We start from the raw sequence: 14,005 nt of genomic DNA, 5'->3' as shown, positions 1-14,005 counted from the left end.
TAAAGTTTCAAATAGTTTAATTAATGCTTAACGGTCATTACCTATACTTTATTTCTCCATACATATTAGTATACTATTAAAGATTACGGTTAACTTAATCATATACAAGGATATAAATATTCTGCACTTATCCATAGACTTTAAAATTAAAGTAACTTATATAAGTCTAAATAAATAAATAAATCCTAAGTGTTATGCATTTGTCCATGAACCAGATAAAAATTGTATTAAAAATAAAAATGTTATCTACATAATGCATTTAATATTTATCAAACAAAATTGAGCCAGATAAAATGCAAAACTGTAACGTTGTACCACAGTTGTACCACAGAACAATGTTATACTGTGGACAAAAATATCTCATCGAACGATATAGTTAATTGATATTAAACATGATTTTATCAATTCCACAATTTGTGATAAGATGATCTGATGGTTAGAGAAAGTAAACAACACAGTAGCTATAAATTGATAATTCATAAACTACATTCGTATTTCGTAGTTATTAGTTATTACTTATTAGTTAATAGTAGTCATAAAAGTCATTGGGTAATAGGTATATTAAAATTCAAAAATACAAATTAGTAAAAGGTTTATCGTCACACGTCACACTTTCGAATGATTAACAGCCGTATAGGTAAGTGAGATTGTCATTTTTTTTTAAATCTCTTTTCGTCTTTATCAATAATTGATCACATAACACTTAAATATTTTTTTACTTTATGAATTCAATGATCATCATATTGTTGCACGATTAAAAAAAATACAGTATTTATTTTTATAAATTTTATTTGTAAATAGATAGTTATAAAAACGCTTCATAATGAATTGTATTCACAAGTTTAGCTCTCCAATTATTACATCATTTGGAATAAAATTTAAGAAAATGTTTTCAAATATTGCCAAACCGCTGGAAGGAAAAGTAGCAATCATCACTGCATCTACGGATGGGTAAAAAATAAAAATTGAATTATGATCAATTTTAGTCTTGTAATCATAACATTTTCAACAATAAATTTCATTGTTCAGGATTGGTTTCGCTGCTGCTAAACAACTGGTTAATGATGGAGCATCTATCATGATTTGCAGTCGCAAGGAAAATAATGTAAAAAATGCGTTAGAACAACTTCAAAAAGAATATGGTGTTAACAAAGTTAAAGGACTTGTGTGTCATGTATCAAAAAATGATGATAGAACCAATTTAATCCAAGAGGTATTAATTACATACTATTTCATTGTTTCTTAGCAGAATATATATATATATAGTTCATACAGGTATCTTTATCATACAATGAAATATTAATATTTAAAACATGCCTAGCTATTTTTTATTAGATACATAGATTTTTTACTAAAACTATATCAACAAATTTAATCATGGAAATTATATTAGTTTAAATTTATTAAAGGTTCCAGTTTTGTAAGTGAAAAATATTCTTATATTATTTAATCAAATAAGGAAATGTGTTTTATATATTTATATAATAAACTTAGTTAATATTTTCAAATTGATAAAACTACAGGGTTTGTCTTGAATATTGTATGATTACAATTAAATGATAATTTCAAATAACACTCAGCTATAAATAAATATAAATATTTCATTCTTTAATGATAAAATAATCTTAAATATATTCTTATGTCCTATTATACAAATATAAAAGTTTAATATTATATTTAGCGTACTTTCGATTATCTGCGAAATAAGGTGGCTTGGCATTCATGGTTAAACAAATTTCATGGTTAATCTGCAAAATTCAATAATTACATGTATATATTAAATAAATTGAATCATGTAATTTTAAATAGTATTTAAGAAAAATTAAATTAGAACATGTTTTATTTTTATTTAATCATTCGTATAATATTACAAAAATATTTTAAATTTTATAATAAAAAATAAAATATACACATGTACATATAAGGAAAAATTATAAATTATTTAAATGCAAAAAAATCAGTTACAAGTTTTTTTTTTTTTGTTTGAAAACACTTCTTTTTAACTTATAATTGAAGTTTTAATTATTAATCCCGCGAAAAACTACCGATAATTCATAGACAGCAAACTAATTAAACTGATAATAATGTACAATATACATTGTAAAGATATTTATTTTTTTTTTTTTTTATTGATTCCTTGGAAGACTATGGATAATCGGGAGTACACTGTATATATGTATATATATTTTTTTTTTATGTATAAAATAAAATACATTTCACGATTACAGATTTTGGTAATTAAAACAATGTTTTATAATGCCATCTATAAAAGTAAAAAAATGTTTTATATGTTTAACACATCTAATTTTTAATGACAATAATTAATTAATTTTAGTCTTGAATCAATGATTTTAAAAGGATTAAATATGAATAATATTTAATCTTATTGTAAAATAAAAATAAAAAAAGATAAATCTACTATTACATAATTAAACAAACAAATTTAATCTTTAGTTGTATCAACTGATAATATGAACAATATTAAAATAGAATATCCTTGTTATTATATTTTAGATAAAAATTTAAAAATTATTTAGGATTTCTAAACATAATATTTAATTTTTCATCGCTTAATAATAAACTAATGATTTATTACTCCACTACCAAAGATATAAATATAGAGAAAGAATTTAAATTTAAATTAAACAAAAATGGTGAAATATCAACACATATATTGTAAAATTGAAAATTTATTAAATTCTTTTGATTTTCCTAAAATCAATCTTGTATTAAAGGATCAATTATTAAATATAACTGTTTCAATTAGTTTGTGCTTTGATGTATATTTATCAATTTATTTAGGTTCTGATTGTATTGGATATTTAAAACCTATAAATAGTATATTATAACCTAAATCAAACAAATCAGCATCAGGTATTAAATACATAGTAATAGGTTCAAAACAACTAAATTTTTATACACAACTACACAAGGTTTTACTAAAAATATTAAAGGTATTCTTTTTAATGAAAATAATAAAACAGAATTAAAAGAAAATTATTTAGCTGAACAATTAAATAGTTTACTGCCATTAAATATTAAAATAGTTAATACTAATAATTAAATTCCAATTACAACAAAAGAATATTATTTATTTGATCAAAATTTAAAATTAAGTTTTAGTTTTGATAATAACAAAAAATTTTTATATATAAATGTTAGGTTAAAATTCTACATTAAATATTAATAATAAAATATCTGAAGTACATTGTAATATAATTGAAAAATCTATTTCACATAAAAATGAAATTACCCTTCATGAAAAAAAAGTTTTCTTTGTATTCAAATACAATTATAATTGGCTTTTAATAAAAACATCTAAAATTATTTATAAACCACTAAATGTAAAAAGAATCAAGTTATAAAAATAAATATTTTTGTTAATTTTGATGAATATTTTATTGATCTAGTTGAAAAAAAACAAATTACTATAAAAAAACACCATAATTTTTTTAAGGTGTTGTTCTAGAACCGCCATTATATCTACTTATATATATAATCTTTTTTTAGACTATTAAAATCTTTGGTGGAATTGATATTCTTGTATCAAATGCTGCAACAAATCCTACATCAGGTTCAGTATTAGATGTAAGATTTTTTTTTTACCTATAATACATTTTTAACTATTTTTATTCATAAAATAATTGGGTTAAACTAATAGTTTATGTTTGTGAATTAGTGTAGTGAAGAAATATGGGATAAAATATTTGATGTTAATGTCAAAAGTACATTTTTGTTAACAAAAGAAGTAGTACCACATCTAATTTCTAGAGGTGGAGGCTCAATTGTCTATGTCTCTTCAATAGCTGGTATCAATCCAATTCCAGTAAAAAATTTTAAATTAATTAATTTATCACAATTTAACTGAATATATACATTTTAAAACTTTTGTTTATCTTATAAATGTTGTTATAGATGTTAGGTGCTTATTCTGTTAGTAAAACAGCGCTTCTTTGTTTGACAAAAGTGGTGGCTATGGATTTGGCAGAGAATAACATAAGAGTTAATTGTATAGCTCCTGGTATTATAAAAACGAAATTTGCATCAGCGGTAAGTAGCATTTATTTATTATATAATATATATATAACTGTAAATAATTTATTTACCTATTCATTAATTTTTCAATAGTTCTTTTCATAATAATATAATGTTAATATTATTATAGTATAGAATGTTTAGGTATAATATAAAACATTGATTGGAATGTTGAATTGCATGTAATTTTTTATTTAAATTATTATTATTTATATTATTTATTAATGATATATTTTTACAAAAAAATTAAATTAACTAAAATAACCAAATACATTTTATGTAATTAATTTCCTTATTAATAATAATTTGAATTGTTATTTATTATTAAATATCTATATAAAAAAACAACAACTGTATTAATGGTAGTTTATGGTTTTTAGATTACGGGAAATGAATCGCTTAATGAACATTTTTTACAAGGAATACCTATTAAAAGGTAATATTTTTTCTTTTAATTATTTTAAAATACTAACTATAATTTATTTGTTATTTATTTTTTTTTTTTTAGATTTGGTCGTCCTGAAGAAATTGGTTCTATTATATCATTTCTCTGTTCACCAGCTTCTTCCTATATAACAGGTGAAGTAATTGTAGCATCTGGTGGAATGACATCCAGGCTTTAGTTATAAAATTTAAATTATTGAATTGGAACAGTCAAGATCAAATTATTGAAATAAAAATTTTCTGAAATAATCAAAAATCTCTCTTATTATTTATATATTATAATAGTCTTACACAGAGTTGCATAAAAAATTGACTCATATGATTAAATTTCATAATTATTAAATGGTTAAAATTGATAGACCAATCATTAAAAGCTCAATCATGACCAAAGGTCTAATACTTCTCTACTTAATCATTAAATGTTTAGTTATTATTTATGCAACTTATTACCATATTTATACATAATATATACCTATATATTGATAGTTGTTAACTTCTTTTTAAATTGTGGTATTTGGTGATTGATTAAAGGATATTTAATTGTTTTATGAATACTGTTTTATTTTTTTGTTTTTTATATTGTAAAATTATCTAAAGATTTAGTAGAATAATAAGTTATTTAATCAATTTTTTTCTCATCAAGTTTTAATTAATCTCAATATTTATTTCAATTTTTTATTATATGACTTGAAAACTCAAAATTATTATAATTACAAATTAAAGAATCAAGTATAATATATTCATTATGTTTGATACGACAAAAAATAAAGAAAGATATCTACATAAATTTTTTTACTATGAGATTGCATAATATTTATCTATATCATGTAATGCAGGGGTCGGCAACCTTTTTAACCACACAGGTCATTTTTTTTTTCAATTGTTCATCAAGGACCACATTAAAAAAAAAATTACATATTATGATATAATACTTATAATTGTATTGCTATTATGAAACGGTTAAATTAGATTTTATTTATATAGGAAAAAGAATTATATAATATTGAAAATTATATGAAAAATGTTATTGAACAAAAGTAAAACACAAAAATTAACCACCTTTGTGCGGGCCATTAAAAATTGCTTTGTGGGCCGCATGCGGCCCGCGGGCCGTGGGTTACCGACCCCTGATGTAATGTATCATAATATAATAATAATAATTTATTAATTTTGAACTAGTAATATTTACAAGAAGTATAATAACTAACAAATGTTTGTTGGATTACTTTCAATGCTAAAGGCTGTGCTGGAAAATGAGAGGTCATTCAAGAACAAAATTAAATAAACATATCAAGAATATGTAACAAAAATAATATAATTATTTTATATTTCATAATATTGAATAAATTATAAATAGTAAACATTCAGTATAATTGAAAATAAATAATCACAAATACATTTATAAATAAATAAAAATATTTATTTTTTAATTTAGAGACATAAATTTTCTTTTTAATTGCTTACAATTAATAAAACTATATGTTTAATACAAATATGGTTCTGATTAAAAAAAAAGTAGTTCTCAATTTAAATAATATAATATTAATAACTTTAGCAAATTGTTTGTTATAATTATCAATAGGATAATTAATTATATAATATATTTAAAACATCAGCAAATTATACAAAGAGACTTTGCTTGTGGAAGTTATATTTTACAAAAGAATTTAATTTTGTACATTACTTTTTAGTACAAGTATCAAAAGTGTGACTTCAAAATTTTATACCGTAAGATACTATTGATTGCACTTGAAATGTATATACTATTGATTCAATGTTAATCGTTAAGATACATCTCAAACATCTAAATATATAAATTTTTGAACCAATGTTATTACTAGACATTTAATTTCAAGTATTTATAAAAATGTACACCTAAATGTTTTACAGAGGTTGTTTTAATTAATTAAAGGGTAGATACAATTATTTATTTCATTTTTCACTAGATGGAGTCTATTGTTTTTTATAAAAACTTAAATTATTGTTATTCTTACTTATTTTAAAATGTATAAAGTTAGATTTAGTAAGACTTATCGGCGTGCTTTTAAATCGCATTGCGAATAAATTGTATACAACACGCCATTATGCGTATTAATTTTGTCTGCGACGAATACCGTTTGAAAAATGATTTAGTGGAATTGTCGCTACATTATAGGACGTGGTTTTTGCTCCTTAATCACTTCGTTATTCGTACTATTCTTGAGTTTTTCTCTCTGTTGACACTTTTAAAATATTCACTGGCTAAAAAATACATATTTCACAACACAATCTTTGATAGAATATGCTATAGTAGTTTAGGGTAGTGCTGCTGCTGCACAAACCAAGATAAATTGCATATATCTATATATAGCACAAAACACCTTAAAAATAATTTATCATTAACCTAGGCTTTATTCAACTAAAAACTTATACTCCGAAGCTAAAATATTAACAGTAAAATAATTATATTACAAAAAAATTCTATTAGGGTTTTTACAGGTTTTACAACTTACTATAAACTATGTAAATTTGATATTAATTTAATAGGCCATATTTAAACACATAACGTCACGAAGAAGACGATCGGAATTTTTGTTACGATTATATTATATTATGAACTGCTTTAAGCCGGGCGCTTTATCTACTCTGAACCCTGGTTTAATTTATATAATTAAATGAAAGTATCTAATAGGTACGATAAATGGACATTGTTGCGTAATCACATATTGAACACTTGCGGATTCGGAATTATCATTCTTACTAAAAACCACATTTTTATGCAAATTGTTGACACGTACGCGCCTTTGGAACATCGATTATTCCTGAGTATCATATTGGTTCTAAATCATAAAGTGTGCTACAGCCTACAACACATTAACTAGTATTTAATTAGTACTTAAATTTCTTTACTGACCTATAATAATATTATGACTCTCTTTTTAAATATTATTTTTGTTTGTATTTTCAGAGAAAAAGTTTGCTTATTTTAATAACGAAATATATCTAGTTATGTTCATATGCGTTTCAAACATTCTTGGTGACCAATAACTTGATTAAAGCTTATTTTTGAGTTTATCTTAAGAGTAGCCATTCTTTATTAACATGAATACAACGCTCGAAACTCTTATTGTAATAAGAATAAATGTAATGCAATACATAGGTACTTAGATAACAAAATATAAATCAATTTTCAAACGTGAACTATTTTTTTTCCCGTCACCACCGTCACCAATTTTTTATACATTACTTATATGAATAATTTTACAAACGTATTTTTTATAGTTCTTTATTGTTAACTATATAAATAGTAATTACCTATACAGTAATTAATTTCTAATAAGATATATTAAAAATTGTCAACTCACTAATTACTAATAAACGGTCTCTACCGATCATTATATGTGTTATGTAATAATATATTATAGACAACGTGTAAACATAGGTACGACTGATATGAGGAACCTACATCAATGGAGAATATATACCTAACATACTAACATATAAATATATTGTATTTGATAAAATAATAAATAAATGATTATTTGTTAATTGCTACACATTAAAAACATTTCATATGATGGCTTAGTGAATTAATTCATAAATTTTTGATATATTATTCTGGAATATAAAATTCAATAATGATAATATTTAATAATGTTAATAGATATTAAAAAAAAAAAAAAAGTATTAAAAATTTCAATAAATTTATAAAAATAGTTAAAAACATTCATACAACTAAGAAATGTATTCTTTGTATCATAATATGTTATTATCCATGTGTATTTTGTACTTAGGGTTTTTAATATTGTTTTTATGTCTATTTATCGACCCTTGTAAGTTATAGGACATAGCGTTCCTGCTGGCAATAACTATCTGCAGTCATATTTCCAGCCAAGTTTTCAAACAAGTAATTATTTCTTACAAAAAGTAAAAACACACCTGTTACCTCATGTTAAATATACTATCCTATTTTTTTTTTTTTCATTGAAAATCACTACATGAGGGCCGAACTGTTTTCACATTGCTTAACCCTAAATTCACATTGCTTAACCCTTAAATATACTATCCTAGGAAAATTCGTTATAACTGTTTTGTAAAATTCGTAACTTATAAGGATACACGTTGTGAACATTCTATCAGGAAACGTTCCGAACATTGATAGTCTACATTGCACCCTTGGGATACACCATAGAGTAATATTACTCTATGGGTTACACTGTATGCAGAAGACTGACCAGCAATTGGTTTTAATATAATTTTATCATGATTTTTATGGTCCGTGGAATTATTTAATATATAGGTATCCCTGATCTGAGAAAACCGCCACCTGTCGAGTCACAGCATTTGTGACCTGTCGTGTGGAACACAGTACACACTGTAATGAGTAAACAACGTTTACGATTATATTGCTTTTATTCATTTTAAATAGATGATGAGCTGATACATGTGTGTTTTTAGTCGTACAGTACCTAACATTTGAATGTTACTTAAGAGTTTCGGTAACCGCTGATTGACGTAATTCCATTATTATTTCTTAATCTGTGGTTTGTATTTTAAATAATATATTTGACATTGGTAACGTGTAATTCCGAGAACATCGCGTTTCATGATTTTAATATATTTTTAACGTAAGTAATATTCAACGTTTTGATTGTCTTCTTTTTATCTACTACGCATGTTACAGAAATTAACTAATATTTTTATGTATTTGCTAACAAAAAAAAAAATCATCTTGATTAATTAAATGTATCATCAACATGATGATATAATTTTTTCACGTGTTTTTCTAAAATAATTTCAGAACATTGTTAACTGTATCTGTGATTATAGATTTTTACTTGGTGTCTTTCAAGTCTTTTGATATACAAATATTACCTAGGTACTAATATCTGTATTCATAGTTTTTATAATTATTTTCAGGTTTTACTATCGTTTGAGTTTAAGTATATAAAATGATAAATCTTGAGAGTTTCTGTAATTATTTGTTGAGGGTTCCTCTCATATTTATTATAGACGAACTATTTAAAAGTAGTTTCGAGTTTCCAGATTTATTCAACATATTTCCTGAAATTATCACACCGGCTTTCCTCAGAATCATAGTTTCATGTTTAAGTAAGTTCAATAAATGGTTAAAAATAATAATAATATATCTCTTTTAGTTTGTTAATTTCAATTTTTAATTTTTCTAGTATTTTGTTTATCATTATGTTTATTGATTCTACCTGCCGAGTACATATTCATAGTATATGTTTATCTACTTTCTGTTTACGTTGCGATTTATTCTTACTGGATAAACATGGAAATATTAGGAGTCTTATCAGAAAAATATAAAAATTTTGAGAGAGTTGTAGTAAATGAAATTATAACATGGGATGTTGATGGAATAATATATTTTTTTACACAGTCACGATTAAACAAGTTATCTCGCTATATATTCATACAATATTATTTATCATTAGTATTTGAAATTTTACAAATCTTCACTATAAATTATCAAATGCATAATGTAAGTATCAAATTTAGTTTACTCATCTTCAATAAGAAATAATACATATTTAACATTTTAGATTTTTAGGTATAGCTTTTTTTTTCCTACTTTAATTGCATCAGTAATTCAAACTAGTACAATTATAAACACAGTAATTATAATATCAACATTGTTGCAATTGTTTTTTTTGCTGAAAACACTATGGTTAAATATATCTATAGTAACAACTATAATTCAGAATAGATATATCTATATACGACAGTTCATAAAGTAAGACCATTTTATACATTATTTTTACTAATATTAGTTTTTTGTAAACACCAACGAATAAGTATAATTTTAATATTTTACATAGACTATGTATACTTACTATTTAATATATTTTTATATTGTTTTAGTATTCATGAAATATTTATTATGATTGAAAATGAATGGTTTCGTCTTAAAATTTCAAATGTTTTACGAATATTTTGGGCTATTAGAGTACTAATACAACTTCTGCACCCCCAAATTTATATAGAAATACAAAATGAAGCATTGTTTGGAGCTATAAATTATTTATTAATCAAAGGAAGCGATACATGTATAACAGTTTTAGCAATAACAACTTTTATATCATACTTAAGTGAATACATAAAAAAATTCTTCCAATGGGTAAAATAATTAAAGTATTAGAAATGGGTTTAAATTTTTAGATATTTTTAAATTTATTTAATTAGGTGCTGCAGATTGATGACTTGGATGACTTAAATTGTGGAGTAATTTCTGCAATATTATTTTTTATGCTAGCTACTCAATCTGGACTAACAAGGTTAGATCCAGAAAACCGTTTGATAAGACTCTTTGAAATTATTTGTTTAGTTTGTACTACCCTTCAGCATCAAATTCATGATATGGTTAATAAATTATTAATGTCTTTAGTTGCTTCTCTCAATACTTCACTTAAAAGGTAGTATATTAATTATTATCAAGAATGTTTTAAAAATAAATTTATTATATTTTTAGGCACGCAAGAGCTCTTTTAGTTTGCGGATTTCTTATAGTGTTTGCAGTTACTATTTTAATTTACTTGTGGTCTAATTATTTAGTTGGTCCTTGGCTACTATCAGTTATTGCTTTAAATATTGCAACTATTATTAAAGTATTGGTATCATTAGCAGTCTATTCGTTATTATTAATTGATACTTATTACTCTATAATTTGGGACAAATTGGATGATTATGTGTTTTATATCAATTCATTTGGCAATATAGTAATTTAAAAAATCTTTAAATTTTATTCTATAATTTTATAATTAACATTTTTATTTTAGGTAGAATTCTGTATTCGTGTCTTTATTTTACTGATTAGTGTTTATAATGTGGCTTTTATATTTGGTGGTGTAGTTAGTGTATTCTTGATACTTACACAAACATATTCAACTATTTATAATGCCAGGAATAAGTGGAAAGAATTAACTAGACGCAGTACAGCTATAAAAAAAATTGAATCATTATCACAAGCAACTAGTACTCAATTGTCTGAATTTAATGATGTTTGTGCCATATGTCATGAAAATATGAATTCAGCTAGAATAACTAAATGTAATCATTATTTTCATGGCGAATGTCTGCGTAAATGGTTCTATGATAATGTAAATAAATATTGAATATATTTTTTATTAAAACCAATTGGTAAATTATAAAATAAGTCAATTTTAGATTATTATTTAATACAGAAAAAATCTTATGTGACCTAATACAAATTAAATTATACTACAATAGATAATAATAATAATAATAATAATATTAGTTATTGATTATAATAAAATACTCAGAAAGTATATTTCAACACTATGTTAAAAAATACTTTAACTCAAGTAATTAATCTTAACTACATTCGTTAGTGTATTTTGTATATCAAATTGTTCACTTATCTGTTTTTATTTTGGTTCTTAAATCTTTTCAGTTACTATCTTAATTTAAAATTGTACCTATTATAGTATTATGAAATGTTTAATATATCAATGCATATTTGATGGATTTACCAATTGTTTTGTTACTTAAATTGTACATTGTTTTAATTTGATTTATCAATTAATTTATTTTTTATTTTGTGCCTTAGGATCATTGTCCGATGTGCTATACTATTTCAGAGTAGAATATATAAAAATACAGACACTGGATACAATTACACTGGATACAATTTATTTTCAAGATTTTAAAAATAATATTGATGGTGATGATTTTTAATAATTTTTGTTACTTATCAAATTTTATTATTAATTTTTACCTAAATGTATATGTTAAGTCGTATATTTCGTATAATTATTAATAACAAGTAATTTGATTAATACACAACATTTTTAGAATTTTAAATTAAAAATAATGATTTAAGTGTATTATGATTATCCAATTTTTCAAATAGTATATCATAAGAATATTATTTTTGCGAAGTCCCTTTTAAATATTCCAGTTGTTTAATGTAAGGTTTCATAAATTTTATTGATTTATTTTCCATGGATATTTTAATAATAATATTATGTAATGTATTTGATTGTACACAGATACATAAATTATTTAATATTTACTTAAAATTTCAATTAATCTTTATTGATTTTCCATATTTATTGGATTTTTTAGTATGCTAATACACTTTAGAAACTATTTTAAATATTTTATCAAAATATAATTTAAATGTATTCAAAAACTAGAAATTCTAATGTTAATTACAGTTATGTTTAAATAATTTGTATCATATATTTAATTCTGATTAATACGAATATTGTTCTTAACTTTTAATAATTATTCTATTAAAAAAAAAAAAAAAAAAAAAAATGTAAATGTATAGTTTTATGAAAAAAAATATTGTGTCTAATAAGTTAAATAAGACAATTTTAAGCATATTGATAAATGTACTGGTTTTTTATTTAATAATTGTTTGTATATATTATATATGTATGTTTAAGACTCCTAAATGTAATACAAGATATTTTAAGTTATGTTTTATGGAATTAAAAAAAAAAGCTTAGCTCTAAGTCCACATAAATTTAAGTTTAAATATTTGTTAGTTGTCTACTAACAATTTTTGATATTTTGTTTAAGTTAAAAATTCATTAATACAAGAAACTTGAAACACTCTATTATTACTAATATTATTATTATTAATTTAAATACATATTGTGATTATTAAAACATTTTTATTGATTTCTAAGGTGTTTATAACACAAGCCTATTTAGATCTATTCCATGGTGATTGACTTGAAGTTAGTAACATTAATTTATGATAGGATTTAATTATTGTATAATGTAGTATATCAAAAAATATGTACCTATAACATGTAATATTTTAAAAAATTTAATAGAATTTGTAAAACCCACATATTACTAATAGAAAATAAAAATAAGACGTGTTGCTTATATTTAAAATTGTTTAAGACATTGAAGCTAACATCAAAACAATTTATTAACAGTGACTATGTTCAAAGCTATTTATAATAATTTATCAATTTTTATTTGAGTTAAGATCATTAAACATATTTATTACAGTGACCTATTCAATTAGGGGTAGCATTTAAAATAATGATATAAAGTCACATACCTATACTAGTACAGCTATTTAAATTATGTTCAATACTTCAAAATCAAAATCAAGATCTGCTATATAGAACAAACTTGTAAGAAAATTTCGGTTTTCAAATTTGATTTGTTAGTTGTTACTAAATGATGATAATATTCATGGCTAAATTTATATTGTTTTTTCCATATCCTACGCTAACCTAACCATGATAAAGATTCAAGTAAGTTTATCGCATTTTTACTTGTTTGTCATTTTGTTTAATTTATTCTGCCATTCATGTCTCATGTGACTCATCAATGTAATATAGGTGCTAGGCAACCGGCAGGCAATTACATTATTTTAAATCACTACATTAATTAAATCCAGCAGGTGACTGGACGTTTGGAAAGAAATAAAACATGATGTGCCAAATTCATTCACGTCACCAAGCAGAGTTTAAACGACGTCTGGAACGTATACAACCGGCTTTGGATCGTGTCAAGACGCTGCTGCGAAGTGGTT

The 14,005-nt window shown here is 23.1% G+C and overlaps 2 protein-coding genes across 4 annotated transcripts; both read left to right on the top strand.

Moving 5' to 3' along the window:
- Positions 1-260: 260 nt before the first annotated feature.
- On the top strand, positions 261-4,921 carry LOC112603270 (dehydrogenase/reductase SDR family member 4). 3 transcript variants are annotated; one of them, XM_025351776.1, is made up of 8 exons: positions 261-637; positions 802-951; positions 1,030-1,213; positions 3,511-3,588; positions 3,680-3,826; positions 3,916-4,050; positions 4,416-4,471; positions 4,544-4,921. In XM_025351776.1, the coding sequence occupies exons 2-8, from the start codon at positions 824-826 to the stop codon at positions 4,656-4,658; spliced, it is 843 nt and encodes a 280-aa protein (XP_025207561.1). In that variant the 5' UTR covers positions 261-637; positions 802-823; the 3' UTR covers positions 4,659-4,921. The 3 variants fall into 3 exon arrangements, with proteins under 3 accessions (XP_025207561.1, XP_025207563.1, XP_025207562.1); XM_025351778.1 differs by having other exon boundaries at positions 263-637; positions 842-951; positions 4,544-4,920; XM_025351777.1 differs by having other exon boundaries at positions 264-637; positions 847-951; positions 4,544-4,920.
- Positions 4,922-10,207: 5,286 nt separating this feature from the next.
- LOC112603278 (protein TRC8 homolog) lies at positions 10,208-12,156 on the top strand. Its single transcript, XM_025351785.1, has 6 exons — positions 10,208-10,216; positions 10,345-10,600; positions 10,666-10,895; positions 10,952-11,198; positions 11,259-11,579; positions 12,050-12,156. Exons 2-6 carry the CDS (start codon positions 10,364-10,366, stop codon positions 12,083-12,085), a joined length of 1,071 nt encoding a protein of 356 aa, XP_025207570.1. The 5' UTR covers positions 10,208-10,216; positions 10,345-10,363; the 3' UTR covers positions 12,086-12,156.
- The last annotated feature ends 1,849 nt before the right edge of the window (positions 12,157-14,005 follow it).

Source organism: Melanaphis sacchari, unplaced genomic scaffold, assembly GCF_002803265.2.
Source record: "Melanaphis sacchari strain LSU unplaced genomic scaffold, SCAv2.0 Contig9_pilon_pilon, whole genome shotgun sequence".
Lineage (NCBI taxonomy): Eukaryota > Metazoa > Arthropoda > Insecta > Hemiptera > Aphididae > Melanaphis > Melanaphis sacchari.
Note: the sequence above shows the minus strand (reverse complement) of the source record. Positions and strands in the feature narration are given on the sequence as shown.

Bases quoted from the DNA above. Each gene is read 5' to 3' on its own strand.
- LOC112603270 (XM_025351776.1), top strand. From the start codon at position 824: ATGAATTGTATTCACAAGTTTAGCTCTCCAATTATTACATCATTTGGA. The intron at 3,589-3,679 runs GTAAGATTTTTT...TTTGTGAATTAG, and splicing joins CATCAGGTTCAGTATTAGAT to TGTAGTGAAGAAATATGGGA. The intron at 4,472-4,543 runs GTAATATTTTTT...TTTTTTTTTTAG, and splicing joins CAAGGAATACCTATTAAAAG to ATTTGGTCGTCCTGAAGAAA.
- LOC112603278 (XM_025351785.1), top strand. From the start codon at position 10,364: ATGATTGAAAATGAATGGTTTCGTCTTAAAATTTCAAATGTTTTACGA. The intron at 11,199-11,258 runs GTAATTTAAAAA...TTTTTATTTTAG, and splicing joins TCAATTCATTTGGCAATATA to GTAGAATTCTGTATTCGTGT. The intron at 11,580-12,049 runs GTAAATAAATAT...TTTGTGCCTTAG, and splicing joins GTAAATGGTTCTATGATAAT to GATCATTGTCCGATGTGCTA.